The following is a 19,238-nucleotide window of genomic DNA, read 5'->3' as shown; positions in this document are numbered from 1 at the left end:
CCTTGGCCATGAAAATCTGCACTTAATGACGACTATTGGGGACAAAAATGTGTGTGTGTAAATGCTTGCTTGAGAGAAAGAAAGACTTTTTTGTCACCTCATAAAATGTTAAGATCTCTTTTTAGTTTAACAGCTTAGCTCTGTTCCAGGGCTTTTTTGAGTAACGACAATTGTAAAGAAATCACCCCAATTACAAGACCAGCAAAAGATACTGTATCAGCTGAAGTTTTTCATGCCTCTTTCTCTCTTCATATGTGAGGTCTTTCTTGATGCTGTTAAATTCCATTGCCAGGAAAAGAAAAAAAAAAGAATCCAAGAATCCTGCTGTCCAGTCTGAAGACGCTGATGGAGAGCAAATGATGCTTGGGGCTTGTAATCACACTGCCTCATAGGGGGATGTTCACACTTACAGTACAGTGATTTTATTGCAGGATGTTGTGGAGAAACTGTGTTGTTGTTTGCAAAGGCCATTCCTTCAGCTAGATACTTTAACCTCATTGGTAGTCTGCACACCTCGCTCAAATCTGATCACATTACTGGTAAAATAAGATGGATCTGATTTCAAGTCAATTCAAAAATTCACAAAACAGCTGAAGACTTCTTCCAGGAGCACTTAACTAACTAGTCTTTGAAGAAGTCAACCCTTCTGCACTCTAGCATTGAAATAATCTGATACTTTGGAAAGTTGGTATAGTGGCACTACTTGTGTAGAGTTTGCCTTTTCAATTAATTCCTTCTGCTTGAATTATTCTCACTCTGGGTAAAAGTGTCTGATTAAGGAATAAATTTAAATGTAAATGTAATTTGACAAGCCAAAAAAAAAAAAAAAAAAAAAAAAAACCACAGCTAAAATTAATTCAGGAGTTTGTATAGAGATTGTCACAGTCATCATACAGTGTCAAGAACAGGATGAACAATAAGCAATGCATAAATTGAAATGCTATCAACTTTTGACATGAATTTCTATGAATTGTTGTTTAATTATAGCCCTGTACATGGGCATAAATAAATCTTAGAATCGGCAGAATCACACCCAACAATAACTCTGATCTCATGAAATGGCGTATGTATGTCAATTCGTATTTCTATTTTTTGCGTGCCGTGCTAAACGCATAATCGCTTGTGCGTGTTTTTGAACGCCGTTGACTTAACGTTACATTACTGTAAATATATGACCTACCCCAACCCCGTCAACCTACCCGTCTGGGGTTAATAGCATTTATGAGTCTTGCCCTACCATCCTAAGAAAAAAATATCGCTCCCCAGATGTAGATCTACATTTTGCTTCGTTTCGCTCGGACATTTAACGGCATGTAGGCTACAGACACGGAATCACTCGGACATTTAATAGCGTAGACATACACGCATACACGCTAATAGCTCAAAATAGATAACACGCCTCTTAAAAGTGGCATGTATGTTTACACAAAAGTCATGATTTCATGTTGAATAACTAGCCTACGTTTTACAGTATCACTGTAAACTACAAAATGTCACGTGATGGATCTCGTCCTATTTCTTGGATCTCTGAGAGTTGCTGCTCATTTGCATAATCAAGCCCATATCACAACACCAACAACAGTAGGCTAACTATCATTTGTTTTATTATTTTACTTCAATTTGATCTGCACTTTCTGAGGATCATGTTATGTTTGAACCAGGAAAGGTCTGCGCATGATCTACTGATGACACGCAAATTAAAGAACAATGACGCCGCCGGATCATTTCCATAATGACAAACAGCCCATTCTCACCCCCAAGGCGTCACTTAACTGACGCCTTGGGAAGCATTTGGACATGCTTCAATATCTGACGCTTTAGGCGCCCTTTAGCGTCAGTAAGATGACGCCCTAGGATCGCGTGTACCCTACCCCCACCCCACACCTAAACCTAACCGCGTCCTCTAACTGACGCTTTCCTTTAGCGTCAGTTAGATGACGCCGTAGGATCGCGTCATGTAAATGACGCTAAAGGGCGCCTAAAACGTCAAATATTGAAGCATGGTCAAAGGTGACGCCTTGGGGTGAGAATGCGTTGTGACAAACGCAAGAGCAGTGCAAAGTATAGCGCCTGGTTTAAGACATGCTTTTGGGGGGTTTAAATAATGGAGCAAAAACCAGTAAGTTGACTAGCGCTGAGGAAATCACCTTGCATGATTTATCTAAAGATCTCTCTTGCCATACATTTTGCGTCCGAAAGAGAAACTACAAATGCAAATGCAATAAGATCAGCCGCCAAAACATCCAAGTTCACGTCTTATCAGCGCTAATATTTCACCTGTCTTTAGTAAATCCTGACAGTAGGTTTTTAACTCCACAAGAGGGTTTGAGCTTGAACAAGCTGTTAGTAAATCTATACATTATACAAATGTTTGTACAGCAACGAAGTATGCTACAATTTAGTTGCTACTGGTGAGTACATTTCTCTCCTATCATTCTACATTATTTCAAATGTAAAGCTAGCATAGACTATAGTATGTGACATTATGACAAACATAAACAATCTAGTGACAGAAAGAGAGCATGAGACAGATGACTCGTATCCTTTCACAGGTTGCTGTGGTAACTGAAGAATCATTAAGCAGGGCTGCAGGTAAATGTGCTGTGTGTGTGTGTAAGTGTGTTTGTAGTCTAAGAGCTTTTCAATGTGGCCCCTCTTCTGAAAACTGACCCACCATTAGCTCTCCTCCCTTCTCCACTCATACCCTTAAGGGGGTCAACAGTGTCCTCATCTACTGTAACAAGCACACACACACACACACACACACACACACACACACATGGGACACGCACAGTGAGGCTCTCCAGGTCAACAGTACACTCAAGAGAAAACCCTTCAGGGACCACATGTACAGTACATGCAATGGCATGCAATGCAGTATGGTATAATTTGCAATATCTTTTATATTTCCCTAATATGACGTAATAGTTTCAAGCAAAGGACGATATTCCACCGGCTGGACTTGAATATTTGAGTTCCATAGCAGAATGAAGCCAACCCTAAATGTGTGTTTCAGTGAATTATAATTATTTCAGGGGCTTTCTGACCAGCACATGAAGGTCAAATTCAACCTTGAGCATCAAATCCCAAAGGTAACACTTTTTAAAGTATATTGTAAATTACAGGGTTAACTATTGGCAAGATTTTAGTCAGGCTGCATTATGTAGACATGGGCCTAAACAACAACTTATAGCTATTTGACTAACAATATTTTCCCCATCTGCATAGCCTGGGTCAGCAAAGTATTATCCTTCTCAATAAGACAAAGAACACGTATTAGGTTTTGATTTCACAATGACTTTAAACAAAATAGTGCACTGCTAACTCCTCAGCGTCCCCTATGGCCCAGATCTTTGATTTTAAGGGTCTGTTGGCCACTGTCCCAGTATGACATTGGGTTATGTTCCCCCTAAACTGAGCTACCACGTTCCCCTGGGCTGCTTAACAATCCAGATCAATCCAAGCACAGTGTCTCTGACAAACTGCATGTTCTGCATGACTTTAAGAATAATTCAATTTACCCCCAAGATGAAGTTTTATTAAATTACTCTAGTATGTCATAGGGCGTGGTGAAAATGGAAGTGTTGCAATGCAAAATCAAATAGGCAACTCTCTCAATTTGACATGGGTAAACAGGCCAAAAAAAAAATGCTAACTGCAAGACACTGTTCCTCTACAGAGTATAAAGGATAACAAAGGTTGTTGTGTTTTCCAGCTCAAGGCAATGAGCGAGCATGCCGTCTTTCTGCAGGTGATTAGCTATCTTCCAGTGCTGCCTCACATTGCCACTCCCCATTGAAGTGCAAGAGCTGAGCCACATTGCCTCCCAGTGGATGTTTTGAGTAACTGCGAGTAACATTGATATGACTGGATAAGGTCAAATTCAAACCACTGAGAATTGTCTTTTTTTTTTTTTTTTTTTTTTTTTTTGCACTCAGGGAAAATAGTGAAATATTGAATTTATTCTACATTAGGACATTGTAAAAACTATTATTGTAATTTCTTCTAAATTCCACAATCCCAATTACTTTCTATGAAGTTACATTTTTATATTTTTTTTTTCTGCTCACTTTAGTAATGTAGCCTACTGTTATATGTAGGCCTTTTATTTATTTTTATATGAATCACATTGTGTGTGTGTATATATATATATATATATATATACAGTATATATATATTAATCGTGCTGTTCTTGTATTTATTTATTTTAATCTCATTTATTTTTTTGGGACTACTTATTGATTTTATTCTTATTTATTTATTTCAATGTTTTGTTTGATTGTTTACATTTTTTCAGTCTTTCTCTTCCTCAGACCCCATGTCACTCCCTTGAAAACCCGTGTTCTAAATGATGGTTTATAAAAGCACGTGTCGTTTTAATTTTAAAGGGGCTATATGTTAGAATTTTCACGTATTGATCCCTTTTTTATTGCCAATGTGTAAACAAAAAAAAAACATGTTAACGAATCTGTGCGTTTTTGCCTAAATATAAGGATGTGACGTTTACTTCCTGAGTTTCAGCCAGCTCCTTGTTTCCTGTCTGCCATTATTGGACACATTATTGATTAATTCAGGTGTGCTTGACCTCAGTAGTCATGGCAACAATAATCAGACACACCTGAATTAATCAATTTTGCCCAATAATGGCAGACAGGAAACAAGGAGCTGGCTGAAGTAGTGCAGCTGTGCATAAAGCCCATTAGAGACGGTTGTGAGTGGGTCCAATATCATTGGTCTTAAAAATGTGGGTGAGTCTTCTCCCACCCATATACAATGGTTCCGACCATAGAGGTTCCGACGCCCATGATTTATTACAGTTTATGTAGCTAAACTTGCTTCTTTTGCTTAAAGTTTGCTGTCATCGCAGTGTTGCTTCTTGTTTACAATTTACAGACATTTGCTGTTGTCTCAGCACTGTTGATGAGCTACTTATAATTGAAATCATTTGCTACGCGTTAGTGACTCGCAACTTTTTGCTGTTTCGTTAATTAAATCGTTAATTAAATTTTGATAATTGTGTAATTGAACTCTTTATGCTGTTCGGGGTCTTGTGATAAATGAAACCCAGTCATAGTAAAGTTCTTAGACACTATAGCCACTTTTTATATTTTAGTTAAACACGTTACTGCAGCATTATTTCAGGTCACACTGAAGTGCATCCACAGTGCTGACATGTTCACCTGTTAGCTTATCCATGTTGAGTGTACAGAATAAATGCAATCAGTCAAACATCAGTGTTGTGATCACAAAAACCGAAAACACTCTTTTTTTTTTGCTGCTGAAATGTTGGAGAATCATTAGTTTTCTCTTTTGCCACTTGCAGTCGTTTTTGTTGTCTCAAGTCTATTGCTAATTTGTTTCTTAGCACTGTAGCAGAAAACACATTATGGTTAACAATAAGGGTCAGAGAGAGGGTGAAAAATGGTTATAAACCAAAAATATGACTCTTAACACTCTTTGTGTGTGTGTGTGTGTGTGTGTATACAACCCCATTTTGTGTACTGTATGAGTATGTGTTATCAGTACTTTGAGAGTGGAGGTGCTTAGGATTTTAGATCAGACTCTCTGGTGGAGTTTCCTGTCCAGCAGGAAGTGTGTTTCCTGCCCAGTCCTGCCTGGCTCCAGAGGGCTGAGAGGAGATTGGGCCTGTGCTAAACAGAAACACACAAACACACACTCTTGGACACAGCTAGCCATCGGGCTGGTCAATATGGACTATGAGCCCAAGCGAGCCAAGAAGGTAAGTTGTTTTGTCACATTGTACATTGAAACTAGGTGGTTGTGTATTTAGGAATATTTGTTTGTTGCCATGTATGTTGTGTATTCTATGTGAACCTGGTAATGTGACAACTTATGTTTACATTTACATGTAGCCTACTGTGTGTGTGTACCACATCACATGATATGCTAAAATTCCCATGTGTGATAACTGTGCCAGTAATGCTGTTTGCAAAATGCGAAAACTCATTTGGAATTTCATGTCTTATATACATGTACATTGATAGAGGCCTATAGTTTGTTGATTAAGAACAAATGAAGATGTTTTCATATTCATGTTCACAAATACATTTTTCATATTCATGTTCACAAATACATTTTCAGTTTCTCTTGCATGCAATCATTACCTTCAATTGTACAGTTTTGTGTCTACGCATGGTTTTTTTTCTTCATCAAGACTCATCTGACTGTGTATAGATTTGATGCTCAAGAAATATTTCATACTTTTGAATTATATTGTCTAATTTTCCATCACACACATAAATCAACTCAGTATTTACATTTTATTACATTTTTATCTTTCCTTGTTTCATATAAGGTGCAGAGCCTATAGCATTCTGTAAAAAAAAAAATATTTTCAAGATTTGTTATCACAACATTTTTTCTTTTGTCAAATCAACTTAAATCATTTATTTAGTTCAGATAACTTATTATTTTGAGTTTCTGATGATTAAATCAATCTCCTTCATTGCATTAACTCACTTTTTCCAGTTCAATCAACTTAAAATGTTAAGGCAACCAGGTTACTTAATTTTTTTAAAGTTAAACCAACAATATTTTTTTTACAGTGCCATGTGGCAACACAATTCCTCCAAAATATTTACAAATATTTATACTGACTGTGTTCCATTTAAGTAGAAAAAAACCCAAAGGTATCATAATGTGATTGTGTACCAGAGAGAGTTCAATTATTAAATGGCAATATGGAGTGTGCTTGATACCAATTCTTCTGAGGTTATGTTTCCAGAGATTGCAGTGCTGAGCCACATCTCAGTTTAAAGCGTCGTCTCAGAGGACTGAAGCTCGCTGGTATAACTGTTGTAGGCCAGTAAGGGCTGTGTGTGTAAACCTCACTCCCCTGATCTCAAGAGCACTCTAATTACTGATGCTATGGTCTTTAGCGTCCTTGTTAGTGCATCCGCCTCCCACGCCAGAGACCCCCGTTTGAATCCCGCCTGGAGCGGGTCAAGTTGGACCGGTTGCACTGGCAGCAGGACAAACTTAAAGTCGGCATGAAATCAAATTTGACAAATCTTTTTATATGTAGTATTGTAGTGTTTATTATAAATGATTTATCTGTGCACTTCATTATTTTCTAAAAATGCAGGAACCCTCATAATCTTTAATCAAATACATTACCCATCCCTCCCCCATGGAAACGGCCTCTATTTCGGTCACGTGGAATGTTGCAAGGTTGTGGCCAGATCCGATGAGGGTGCGGCTATCGGTGCACCGCCTCTCAGAGACTCGCGTTCAAATCTGCCTCCATTTTGTTTGCAACAAACCAACCTCCAACGATCCAATCAATTCCTGAAGGACGAAATCAAGCCCCGCCCTACATTTTTTTCCTAATTTCAGAAGCCGTTTCACTCGGATATACGTGATACGAGGAAAAAATGACAATATCAACTTCCATTTCACGCCGACTTTAAACTCCTTTAAAAGATTTCCTAAACTAACACAGTCTTATCCCAAGAAGTCATATAACTGACGTCTTGGGACGTCTTTTGACCATACGTCAACATCCGCCTTTTTAGGGTACCCTTTAACGTCGGTTAGGTGACGGGGTAGGTTTAGGTCTGGGGTAGGGTTAGGATCCGATAACGTCATCTAACCGACGTTTAAGGGTACTCTAAAAAGGCGGATGTTAAAAGACGTCCCAAGACGTCAGTTATATGACTAAACGGATAACTGTAGTCTGAAGGCTACTGAATCCATATGCGACATCATCAGTGCCATCCCGCGCTGATCACATCAAGATAAAAATAGTAAAGTTTTGGAACATTTAAAACAAAGATACATTGTAGTATGAAATGGATAACAAATATTTCAAGGTTCTGCTCTATTTCTGGACCACAAATCCTCTGAGCCATGGGACACTACAGTATAAGAAGGCCAATTAAAGCTGTATATTATCTTCAAAGGGTGCTTATTTTGTATTTCTGTGAAAGAAATCATTGTAGCTGAAGTGCGTTTTAACTAACACACTGAAAGCAGTCAGGATGATTGATAAGCCCCATTAGATTACCGGCAGGATGTGATTGATTCACAGCTTTACACATTCCTTACATATTTTGCTCTTTTCCTCAAACACGCACCTAGCCTACTGTATAAATCTGCAGGTTGTCAGTAGGACATGTTGTCTCTAATCTGTCTTCCACGTCAAACAGCTGTCTCGCTGATGATGTCACAGTTGGAGAAGCAGGATGATGTGTGTTACATCATCATAAAAGCAGATTTAAACAGGCTTAAACTGACGTCAAGCAAGTGAACTTAAATTATACACACTGTGGTGACTTTGTGCATGCTCATATTCTGAATCATTTCAAACCTGAAAAGGGTAGTGCTACTAAAACAAAGCTTATATTTCTAAAATAGTGCAATATATGGACTTTTTACTAATAATATACAGGGGTTTTTTGTATATGTGTAACGGAGGCCAGCTAGTAGTTGCTGTGCGAGTAAACCTCACTCCCTAGCTGATCTCAATAGGCGCACTAGCGACAGACGCTAGAGGCGGCAGTCTTTAGCCTCCTTGTTAGCGCGCCTGACTCTCATGCCGGAGACCCGGGTTCGAGGCCCGCTCGGAGCGGGTTGAGTGGGACCCGGGTGTGAGGGGTTACATATGGAAACCTGTTTCTGCCTGAGTGTAAAAAGGGGTGGTGATGGCGCAGTGGATGAGACACATGCCTTTGGTGTGAGAGACCCGGGTTTGAATCCAGTGTGAGACACCAATGTGTCCCTGAGCAAGACACTTAACCCCTAGTTGATCCGGAGGTGTGTGACCTCTGACATTTATAGCAAATGTAAGTCGCTTTGGATAAAAGCGTCAGCAAAATGTAAAAATATATACGTAAAGGAACTCGTGCCATAGGCTATTGCAACTTTTTATCTCTCACTTGTTATTTTTCCCCTCATAGTTACACCTTTTATCTCTCGTTGTCACTTCTCTATCCAATCTCTTCTCTCAGGGATTTGTGTCTCCTATAAAGCGTCTGGTGTTCCCTAAATCTAGCCGGCGACAGGCGGACAAAGGCAGCGTGTACCGTAGACCCCTTCACACTGTCCCCCTCTATCCACCCGACTACCTCATCCACCCAGAGAGACTCATCTACGATTATGTGGAGAAGGAAGTCAAGGTTAGTTTGGGAATTCAAACATGAACACATTCACATAAGACTTTTGTGGATATTTGCAATTGTTACCAACAGTTCCTGGGACACCTGACATGGGTGTCATGTTCCCTGAACCCATCGAGCAGAGACGAGCTGCTCCAGCTTCTGGACACAGCCAGGGTAAGAGCAGTTCCTCAAAAAAGAGTCATTGTAATGTTGTTTTTAGATTCAGAGGATGGCTTAAATTATGCTTTCAGCCTCTCTCTTTCCGTCCATAGAAGCTGAGGGTTTTGCCTCTGAAGACCAGTGTGGAACAGGACTCTATTCTCAGTCTGTCTGCTCGCTGTCTGCTGCTTACCTGGAGAGACAATGAAAAACTGCTGCTGAGAATCCCCACACATGAAATCGCCGCTGCCTCCTACCTGCGGGATGATGCACTGCATCTACTGGTGCTCAAAACTGGTCAGTAGGAAGGTCGGGAAGGATGTACATGTAACATACCAGAGTTTACCCTGGTTACGGATACATTTGTAAATGCATACATTTGTAAATGTCTAAATGTCTTTTTAGTCGAGTAGATTGCAACAGCAATCTTTGTACTTAATTTGACATACATTTTAGGGAGACAGTACATTGCATATTTGTAATTTACCTTTATTTATTTGAAGCAGATACATATGGGAATGTAATATCAAAGTTTGAGACACAAAGCAAAGTTTAAGGCCTTGGTACTAACAACACCAATGTCATGGGTTTGATTCCCAGGGAAAGCATTAAAGGGTTAGTTCACCCAAAAATGAAAATTAAGTCATTAATTACTCACCCCCATGCTGTACCAACCCCGTAAGACCTTCGTTCATCTTCGGAAAACACAAATGAAGATATTTTTGATTAAATCTGAGAGGTGGATCACTCCTCCATAGGCTTCCTAAGGGACTGGCTCTTGACGGCCCATAAAGTCATTAAAGAAAATGTTTAAATATTCCATGTGCCTACAGTGGCTCAATTATAAGTTTGTCAAGTGACGAGACTACTTTTTGTGCGAAAAAAAAACAAACATAAATAACTACTTTATTCGACTATTCCATTAATTCCTTGTGGGCCTTGAGACGAGACTTGAAGAGATTTCCAGAACGCATGCGCGAGAACTGATGAGGACGTTTTTCTTCGACTACTTCTTGTTACCGGCTTCTCACCGCTATATAAGGCGCTCCGGATTATAAGGCGCACTGACGAAGATTAAAGGCTTTTAAGTGCACCTTATAGTGCGGAAAATACCGTAATTGAAAAGCGTATGTACAGCGCGCATCTTCCTCTGCTTGTAAACAGAAAGTTTTGCGCTTCCAGCTATATCAGCAAATCATCTTATATGGTAGGTGGCGGTAATACTCCTAAGCGGTGAGCAGCCGGTAACAAGAAGTAGTCGAAGAAGAATGTCCTCATCTCAGTTCTCGCGAATGCGTTCTGGAAATCTCTTCAAGTCTCGTCTCAAGGCCCATAAGGAAGTAATGGAATAGTCAAATAAAGTCGTTATTTATGTTTTTTTTTTCGCACAAAAAGTAGTCTCGTCGCTTGATAAACTTATAATTGAGCCGCTGTAGGCACATGGAATATTTAAACATTTTCTTTAATGACTTTATGGGCCGTCAAGTGCTAGTCCCTTAGGAAGCCTATGGAGGAGTGATCCAGCTCTCAGATTTAATCAAAAATATCTTCATTTGTGTTCCGAAGATGAACGAAGGTCTTACGGGGTTGGTACAGCATGGGGGTGAGTAATTAATGACTTAATTTTCATTTTTGGGTGAACTAACCTTTTAACCGATACCTTCAATACCACTAATGTAAATCACTTTGGATTAAAGCATCATCTGTCAAATGAATACATTTAAATGGATGTGAGACATTTAAGTGGTTTGAATTTCCAAGGTAAGCTTTTGAAATAAATAATATCCAGGATTGGAGGGATCTTCATTAATGTATTTGTCTTCTCAGGTCTGAATGTGGACACTGTACTGGCTGTTAACAGTCTGGAGAACAGGCCCACTGGTCTGGAGAGCCGCAGACAAACTATAAGCAACACTGACCCAAGGCCTGCAGGGGGCACCATGGAGCGCCGCCACACCATCTGTGGTGTGGACTGGAAGCTCTCTTCCCGCCATGAGCCCAAACAGGGTAGTGCGGTTGTAGGAGGTGGGACTGGGGGCGGAGGAGGCGGTGGTGATGGTGGCAGCCTGGAACGGAAGCGAGTGAGCGGGAGTTGGGAGCGTAGGCAGACTCGGAAGCCATGCGGAGGTAGCTGGGAGAAACGGCCAGTGAGTGGCAGCTGGGACCGGAGGCCTGTAGGGGGCAGCTGGGAGCGTCGGGGAGGTGGTGGGGTGGTAGGAGGTAGCTGGGAGAAGAGGCACGGGACTGGAGCTAAACCAGGTGGAAGCTGGGAACGGAAACACACGCCAGGTGGGAGCTGGGAACGCAGGCAGGCTTGCACGGGAAGCTGGGAGAGGGGAAAGTCCTATGGCAGCTGGGAGAGGAGGAACCACAATCCTCTGGAGCCCATGCCATGCCCCAATGCCTACTGCAACCTCATCATACTGGCTGTGGAAAACAGGGTGAGGTTAATGAGCCATTTGGATGAATGGATGGATGGATGGATAGATTATTAAGCAATGCTTGTGGATGGATTAATAAGCAATGGATGTGCATTGATAAATGGGTTAAAAATCCATTATGGATGGATGGATGGATGGATGGATTAATAAGCAATGGATGTGCAGTGATAAATGGGTTAAAAATCCATTATGGATGGATGGATGGGTGGATGGATAGATAGATTATTAAGCAATGCTTGTGTGGATGGATTAATAAGCAATGGATGTGCATTGATAAATTAGTTAAAAATCCATTAATATGGATGGATGGATGGATGGAAATGTTAAAAAGGGATGGATGGAAGGAAGGGTTAACAAGAAATTTCTGGATGAAAGGATTAAGTCAAGGATGGGTTAAAATCCATTAATATGGATGGATGGCGTTAATATGTAGTGGGTGGGTAGATGGAGGACAGGGTTAAAGGGATGGGTGGATGACAGTGGATGAAAGGGTTAATAATGGATGGACAGATGAAAAGGTTAAAAGTGATGGATGGATGGATGGAAAGGTTCAAAAGAGATGGATGGATGGGTTAACAAGAAATGCTTGAACTGAAGTGAGGGATTGGTTAAAATTCCTATGGGATGAGTTAATATGTAGTGGGTGTGCAGATGGATAGATGGAGGTCAGGGTTAAATAATGGATGGGTGGATGGATGGATAGAAGGATTAACAAAATGTCTGGAAGTAAGTGAGGGATGTTAATGCCTTTAATGTGGATATACTGTATAGATGTTCAACACAAGCTGTCAAACCTTGTTTTTGTGACACTTGGATAAATACGTAATTGCTTTTGTATATATTTAAGATGATTATGAAGAACGCCTTTCTCTGTATAAGTCCTAATCAGTGTGTGTCAGCATCAGGAATATGAATGCTCCGCTGAGCTGTAGCTGTGTTTTTGCTGACGAGATGAGTTGTGTCAGCTGTGATGTAAACGGTGCGCTCAGAGTAGACTCCCCTGTGATGTAATGCCCAGACTTATGTAACAGCATGCTGTGTCAGTGATCTGTGCGCCTCTGTGTGTGCCTGCGGACATTAATATGGATGGGATTATGTTGACCCACATTACAGTCTGGCTGCTTTTGTGGGTGTGCAATATATGCATCTGTGAGACAGAAACACAGAAATGTGAAGGCATATAAAAGTTGTATGTGGCTGGATCCCTGTTTATTAGCACTAGAAAATTGATTTTCTCTTTATTTGATTCTTATATTGAACACCTATACACGCACAGGATTCTGCAGAGGAGTACTGCGCCCTCATCTGTCAAATGTTTCAGATCATCTATGGACATCAGACCATTGAATGTGTCGACAGGGCGGGATATCACTACACCATGCCTGACCGCTATTGGCTGCAGAGGAGTGAGTGACAAGTGTTTTTAACCTTTCATCAGGGGCACAGGCCTCATCAAAAAGTGTGCCCATATTTTGATATTTTTTAAATCCTGTTTTGGATATAAATTGTCTTTAACTGCAATATAGAGTTGTTCAGAAGCTTGTGTCCTTGTAAAAAGGGTCTAGCACACCCTACATTAATCCCAATTGTAAACTATTGATCTAAATCAATGGATTTTCGATCTTGTTGATGCCAAGATCCCATTAAAATGATGATCCCTGTGAGGGACACCTTCCAAAACATCAGTTATGAATGAAGACAACATTAATACTTAATGAATTAATTGGATTTTTAAAGCAAAATATTATCTGAAAAATATTGTATTTATTTCTATCTTTTCTGCTCAATATTAAATCATAATATGTACAATTATGTAAATGTGTTTAAAAAAAAGGATTGTTAAATATTTTGTGACTTTTCTCAGAATTGTGAGATATAAACTCACAATTGCAACACTTTGAAAAAATAATATTATAACAGCATGGTTTCTGCATTGCTTTTGTCAGTCTAATGTCATTTAAGTTTAAATGACTTAAATATCAACAAGTTGATTGTACTTAAAAATTTTAAGGTAGCAACTCTATTTTTATGAAGTTATAAAGTCCAAATGGTGAGGTTTGGACTCACAATCTGAAGAAAAAAAGTCCAAATTGTGAAATATATACTGGTTATTGTGAGACAAAAAATACCTTTTAATTAAAAAAAAAATGCTGTTATTGAATATGTGCCGGAAACAAGCAAATACTGCATATTTACACTAAAATGCTTTAAATGTTTAAAAATTCTCCATCAATTCTTGTCCAAGGTGACAGCTGCCTTTCTGACATGACATATGGCTATGACACAGACTTCAGCTGCTGCAGTTCATAGTGAGTGTCTGTTTGTGCCTCATAATCTCTCAAAATCTGTTTATGAATTATCATTACATTCTTGCACTCTTTTAGGTTGTACATTTTGATTTTATTAATTGCCTTTAGTCACTAGCAGCTCAAAAAGATATTATAAAATTATGACCTTGTCTACCATTGTTTGTGCAAACAGGTTTCCCCATCACACCCATTTTTTGATTGACTGACATATGCTGTAGTCTGTTTTTGCCTATTTTTTAAACCCTATTTATATGTATTTGAGGTAGCAGGGGTTGTGTGCCGTGTTCAAAATTCCTTTGAAGCTCCGTCACATCTGACTTCATGAAGTGTGCATGTGTGTTATCTCTCCTCACAGTGATGGTTCACAGGAAGCATTTGATCCGTATTATAGTGAGAACTACAGTGAGAGCTCATCTCTCTCCTGCCATGAGTCACGTCGAAGCCTGGCCTCCACACACAGCGACCCTGAGCCCTCGAATGCCAGTCTGCAGGAGTACATGATCATTGTAAGATGCTTACACAAACACAATTGTGTAATTCATCATTTTCCCTCCCTAGCAAACCCCTTAAAACTCATCTTTGATCACAAAAATTACATATTTATTTTTTTTCCCCTTGAAGATCATGCCTTAAAATTGCTTGAATGTAATTTGACACCCTTGCCTCGTTTAGTATACGCGGTCTTATGAATATGCAAATTAGCCCCTTCTCCACTCACTCACACCAGCTCAGGGATCCACTCATTGACGATCACACGTTGACGTGATTGGTTACAAGGTAGTTTGTGACGTCAGAAACACCAGCGATTTCAAACCGCGTTTTTGAGACTGTCTTTTGGTTCACTGCAGTTTTAAGAACTAAATACTCAGCAATTCTGTTGCCTTATGAATTTGTACATGGTTTGTTTCAAAGCATATGAAAAACACCACTTAGACTTAGAAACAACCTTGATTTTCACACCAGGGGGACTTAAAGTGTCACGCTGTCTACAAGAGAAATCATCTTAAAATGTATTCAGAACATTTGTGCTACATATTTCAAGTCTTTTGACAACTTTGTGTGAGGAACAGACTGAAATTTAAGTCAAACATTTAAAACTAACATTTCATTAGCACTTATAATCAAGATATTATTATTATTACCAATTTATTTTAATTATTAGTTCAGGGGGTTATTAGATTTTACTGTGTTAAATCAAGTTTAAAGTAAAGATCTAGATCCTCTATTAGGTTGAAATTCTTTGGCTGGTGCTATAAAACATAAAATCAAGATGTACAGTGAAATAATATTTCCTAAGGTATAAGGGCCCTACCTTATAAACAGGTTCCGGGCTATAGGAAGGTTTAAGGGTGAGTTACGCGGTAAAGGAAGGGTCAACAGTGTAAAAAGAGATGTAATTACAGAAATCCGTCACATCTTTAATTACATAGCACTATGCAGTTTTTTACCTTAACTGAATAGCTTATTGAAATGGTTATATGACAATTTTTGGGTTGAATGTTCGGCGTCCCCCCCCCCCCCCACACACTTCCGGACGAAGCATCAGGAAGTGTCGCCGCCGCGTGATATCATCTCGTGATGTAACGAATTGCTTTATGGCAAGAAAGATCTGCTAAAATGAGCATCAAAACGAAATAACCCTGCGCCGTATACATGTGGTGTTCGAGGTGCATACAATACAGACTACTGACAGTTCAACAGCTCTTAAAGGGGCCACACCTTATTTCCACTCGTTACAGCTTCCATCCTACTGAACAGGTACCGGTATACAGGGGGAGGGCCGTGAGTGCAGAGACATCTCTGCGTGAATGCTGTATACGACAGTACAAATACTCCACAGCGACTCTAGGGGTCACAGTTTGACCAAAACGTAAATCCTCCATAGTGCTGCTTTAAATATTAGTACAATGTAAAAACGTACACAATTAGTGTGTTGTGTAAAATTATTCATTTAAATGTTGCATAGTAGTTAAAGACACCTAATATATGGACCAATTTTTTTTTGAAGAAGAAGAAGAAGAAGAACATGCAATTCTTGAAACTTTTAAAATCACAGAATCGTGATTATTTTGATATACCAGTACTCCCTGTCTAAAAACAAGCAGGGAGGTTGAAATAACCTGAAGATGAGTAAATGACAAGCATAATTTTCACTCAGGGATGAGCAACTTCTCTCCCTGCAGCTATCCTTAATAATTGTGTCTCTTTGTTGTTCTGTTGTATTGTTTTCTCGTCGGTCAGTTGAGGAGCAAGCTGACGCCTCAGGAGATTCAGCAGTTTGCTCTGTTCCTGAGAGAATACAGACTCGGTGCAGCGATCGAGCAGTTCTGCACTGACCTGCTGCAGCTCTATGGGGACTCACGCAAGTTCCTGCTGCTTGGTGAGAAACACACAATACAAAAGTCACCACTCTTTCTTTGCTGCTTTTGAACAATCTGAGTGCCTGTTTAAATTCTCAAGGGGGCTTGTTTGTTCCACTGGATTTATTTCATGCTGAGATCCTCTCTTTATACAAGTCGTATTTGAAAAAATCATGATTTATCAGAACTGACATTGTATGCAGAGTCCGTGTAATTGCTGTCTGTCTATCATTAGCTCATTAGAGGGATTAGAGTAACATGAAGCCTAATGAATATGCATGAGCACCTGGCTTGCAGCCTTTCCAACAACATCACACTTTCACAGCGTGACAGAATTACAAAACTCACTAAAACAACACCAGTCAGTCGCTGTGGGGAAAAGAAACATGACACACACTATAAATAGCTCTCTGACCATGATTCACAACTATAAATAACTACCATCCCAAATAGATCTGTATCTAATACAGATTTAGAATATATGAGTCATCAAATAATTCAAATGAATTGTACAGTATTCCCACTGAGACGCAAACTTGTCCAAGTTGATTAAAAAACCTTGTGGATACGCGAGTTGGTAAAGGATAAAGCAACCCGCAGCAGTTGTGTATGACAGAGACACAATTACATAAGACTTACTGAGCCACTTATACCTCATCTGTCCTGACACTCAAGCTTAATACTGGTCTGAATGAGTGTGAGACTGTCCACTCTTTGACTGTAATCACCATTCAGTATTGTTAGTGTTAGTTGCAGTGCTGAATGGAGACATTTGATAAAATCGCTTTTAGGAAAATCAAAAATCAGTTTAAATGGAATTAGTATGTTTATCTGGTCTAGATCTCATAACGTGAAGTGGATTTGTGTGCGGGTGTGCGTGTGTGTCCTGGTAAACCTACATTATGGGGACAAAATGTCTCCACAAATATGTAAATATCCGAAATCCATGTACTTGTGGGGATATTTTTTGGTCCCTATGAGGAAAACCTAAATCATACAGAAAGAGGTTTTTAAAAAAAAAAAAAAAAAAAAAAAAGAAAGAAATTGCATAAAGTATGATGTGATGTGTAGAATATAAATTTAATCACATTATGTAGTAAATTATGAAATGTTTAAATACAAATAAAATGTATTTATACTATATAATAATTCTAAAAATATTTTTGTATTAATTCACAAGTCTCTTATGCTCACCAAGGGTGTGATTGTTTGATCAAAATTACAGTAATATTGTGAAAAATGTTGGAAATGTCTTCTGAATATTTTTGAGGCAACTGTAGTACATTTTTTTTCAGCATTCATTAAAAACAGAAGTTTTTACTTACAATTTTGATCAATTTAGTGTGTCCTTTCTGAACAAATGTATTCATTTATTTTTTTAAATGTACGACCCAAAATGTTTGAATAGTGATTTATATATCTATGGTGCATTCTCACGTATTTCCTCTCCTCTGTAACCAGGGATGAGGCCCTTTGTTCCAGACAAGGATGTAGGAGTGTTCGAGACATTTCTGGAAGACATAGGGATCCGAGAGGGTGGGATTTTGACGGACAGTTTTGGCCGGATCAAGCGGAGCATGAGCAACACGTCGGCCACAGCAGTCCGTGACTACGACGGCTGGACCCTCCCCTCCGGTTCCCAGGATTTCAACCGCAGAATTGATGACATCACACACAACATTGAGGCTTTGGGATTTGAGGAGGGGAATGGAGACATAGAAGAGGAGGACTATTACCTGTGAAACGTACAGAAAGACCTGAGAGAAATATACAGTACATATATTGGAATTTTATTAGGAAACATTTCAAATAGTTACACATTTACAGTATATGTGCACTTTATTAGGCCACTAAGTTGCTGTTCATGAAAAAAAGTTTTTGCATCCGATTTGCATCTGTAATCTGCGTAATATTTGCTTGCAAGTTTGGTTATGTTCTGCGTGTTGATTTACAAAAGAGCTTCAGTGCGGTGAGCAAGTGCCACAAAAGAAAACAAGACATGACATTATTTGGAGAAAAGGTCACTTAGATATGAAAGAAGAAAATGAGAAATATGATGATGAAGAGTTTGTTTTCCACCCAGTGTACACAGTAACCTCCTGGAGCCGAATGGTTATTGACTATGATGACCAATGTCTGCAGGGAGCATAACTCAGCCTTGACATTCTTTCCAGTGTCAGTCACCTTGCCACAATGATGCCCTTCCCCTCTCTGCCCTCTTATCTGTGCCAACCACAGGCGGTTGATGGGCACTGCGCCCAGCATTAGGGGTTATCAGAATGGCACATACATCTGTCAAGCTAAACGTTTGTTATGTAATGGAATGGAATAAGAGACAGAAGAACAGGCAGGGTTTGGATTAAAGTTAAACCTCTTCTCACACCCAAATAATCGTAGTACACAAACCAGCAGGGGACAACTGTGAACACATTTTGCCCCAGGCCCTGTGACAAGGGGTCAAATGTCCTCTGTGGCAAGTCTATTGAGTCAGAGGATGGAGAGCTCATACATAATATCATATACAGCCTTGACTCAAAAAAAGGGCTAATTTGGAGACTTCTGAATATAACAATGTAAAATATAATAAAGTAAAATATTGTTATACCTAAAATGTGAGTTCAAAAGACACATGTTGCTACTCTGCAATAAGGCATTTAAAGTAAGACTAATATCAGAACGCCTTGGATATAGACTTTGATCTATGCAATATGAATATTTAAAATAAACATAATAAAACAGCAGAAACTGCTTCAGTCCTTCATTTTCTCTTTCTCTCTCCCAGAGAGATGCTTTATTTCAGACGCTTTAGGACTCATCAGCCAATCAAAATTCACGCATGCTCGATCTATT

At 39.4% G+C, this 19,238-nt stretch overlaps 1 protein-coding gene across 1 annotated transcript; it reads left to right on the top strand.

The window, feature by feature from the left end:
- Window positions 1-5,560: 5,560 nt before the first annotated feature.
- ccm2l (CCM2 like scaffold protein) lies at window positions 5,561-18,912 on the top strand. Its single transcript, XM_089124115.1, has 10 exons — window positions 5,561-5,740; window positions 8,970-9,137; window positions 9,210-9,293; window positions 9,392-9,575; window positions 11,106-11,719; window positions 12,996-13,125; window positions 13,965-14,028; window positions 14,384-14,534; window positions 16,270-16,408; window positions 17,850-18,912. Exons 1-10 carry the CDS (start codon window positions 5,711-5,713, stop codon window positions 18,128-18,130), a joined length of 1,845 nt encoding a protein of 614 aa, XP_088980241.1. The 5' UTR covers window positions 5,561-5,710; the 3' UTR covers window positions 18,131-18,912.
- Window positions 18,913-19,238: the final 326 nt, after the last annotated feature.

Source organism: Pimephales promelas, chromosome 20, assembly GCF_988280905.1.
Source record: "Pimephales promelas chromosome 20, fPimPro1.hap1.1, whole genome shotgun sequence".
Taxonomy (NCBI): domain Eukaryota; kingdom Metazoa; phylum Chordata; class Actinopteri; order Cypriniformes; family Leuciscidae; genus Pimephales; species Pimephales promelas.
The sequence above is the reverse complement of the archived record's forward strand: the minus strand, read 5'-3'. Positions and strand labels throughout refer to the sequence as shown.

Coding starts and splice junctions, on each gene's coding strand:
- ccm2l (XM_089124115.1), top strand. CDS start 5,711: ATGGACTATGAGCCCAAGCGAGCCAAGAAG. Junction 11,720..12,995: donor TACTGGCTGTGGAAAACAGG/GTGAGGTTAATG, acceptor ATACACGCACAG/GATTCTGCAGAGGAGTACTG. Junction 14,535..16,269: donor TGCAGGAGTACATGATCATT/GTAAGATGCTTA, acceptor CTCGTCGGTCAG/TTGAGGAGCAAGCTGACGCC.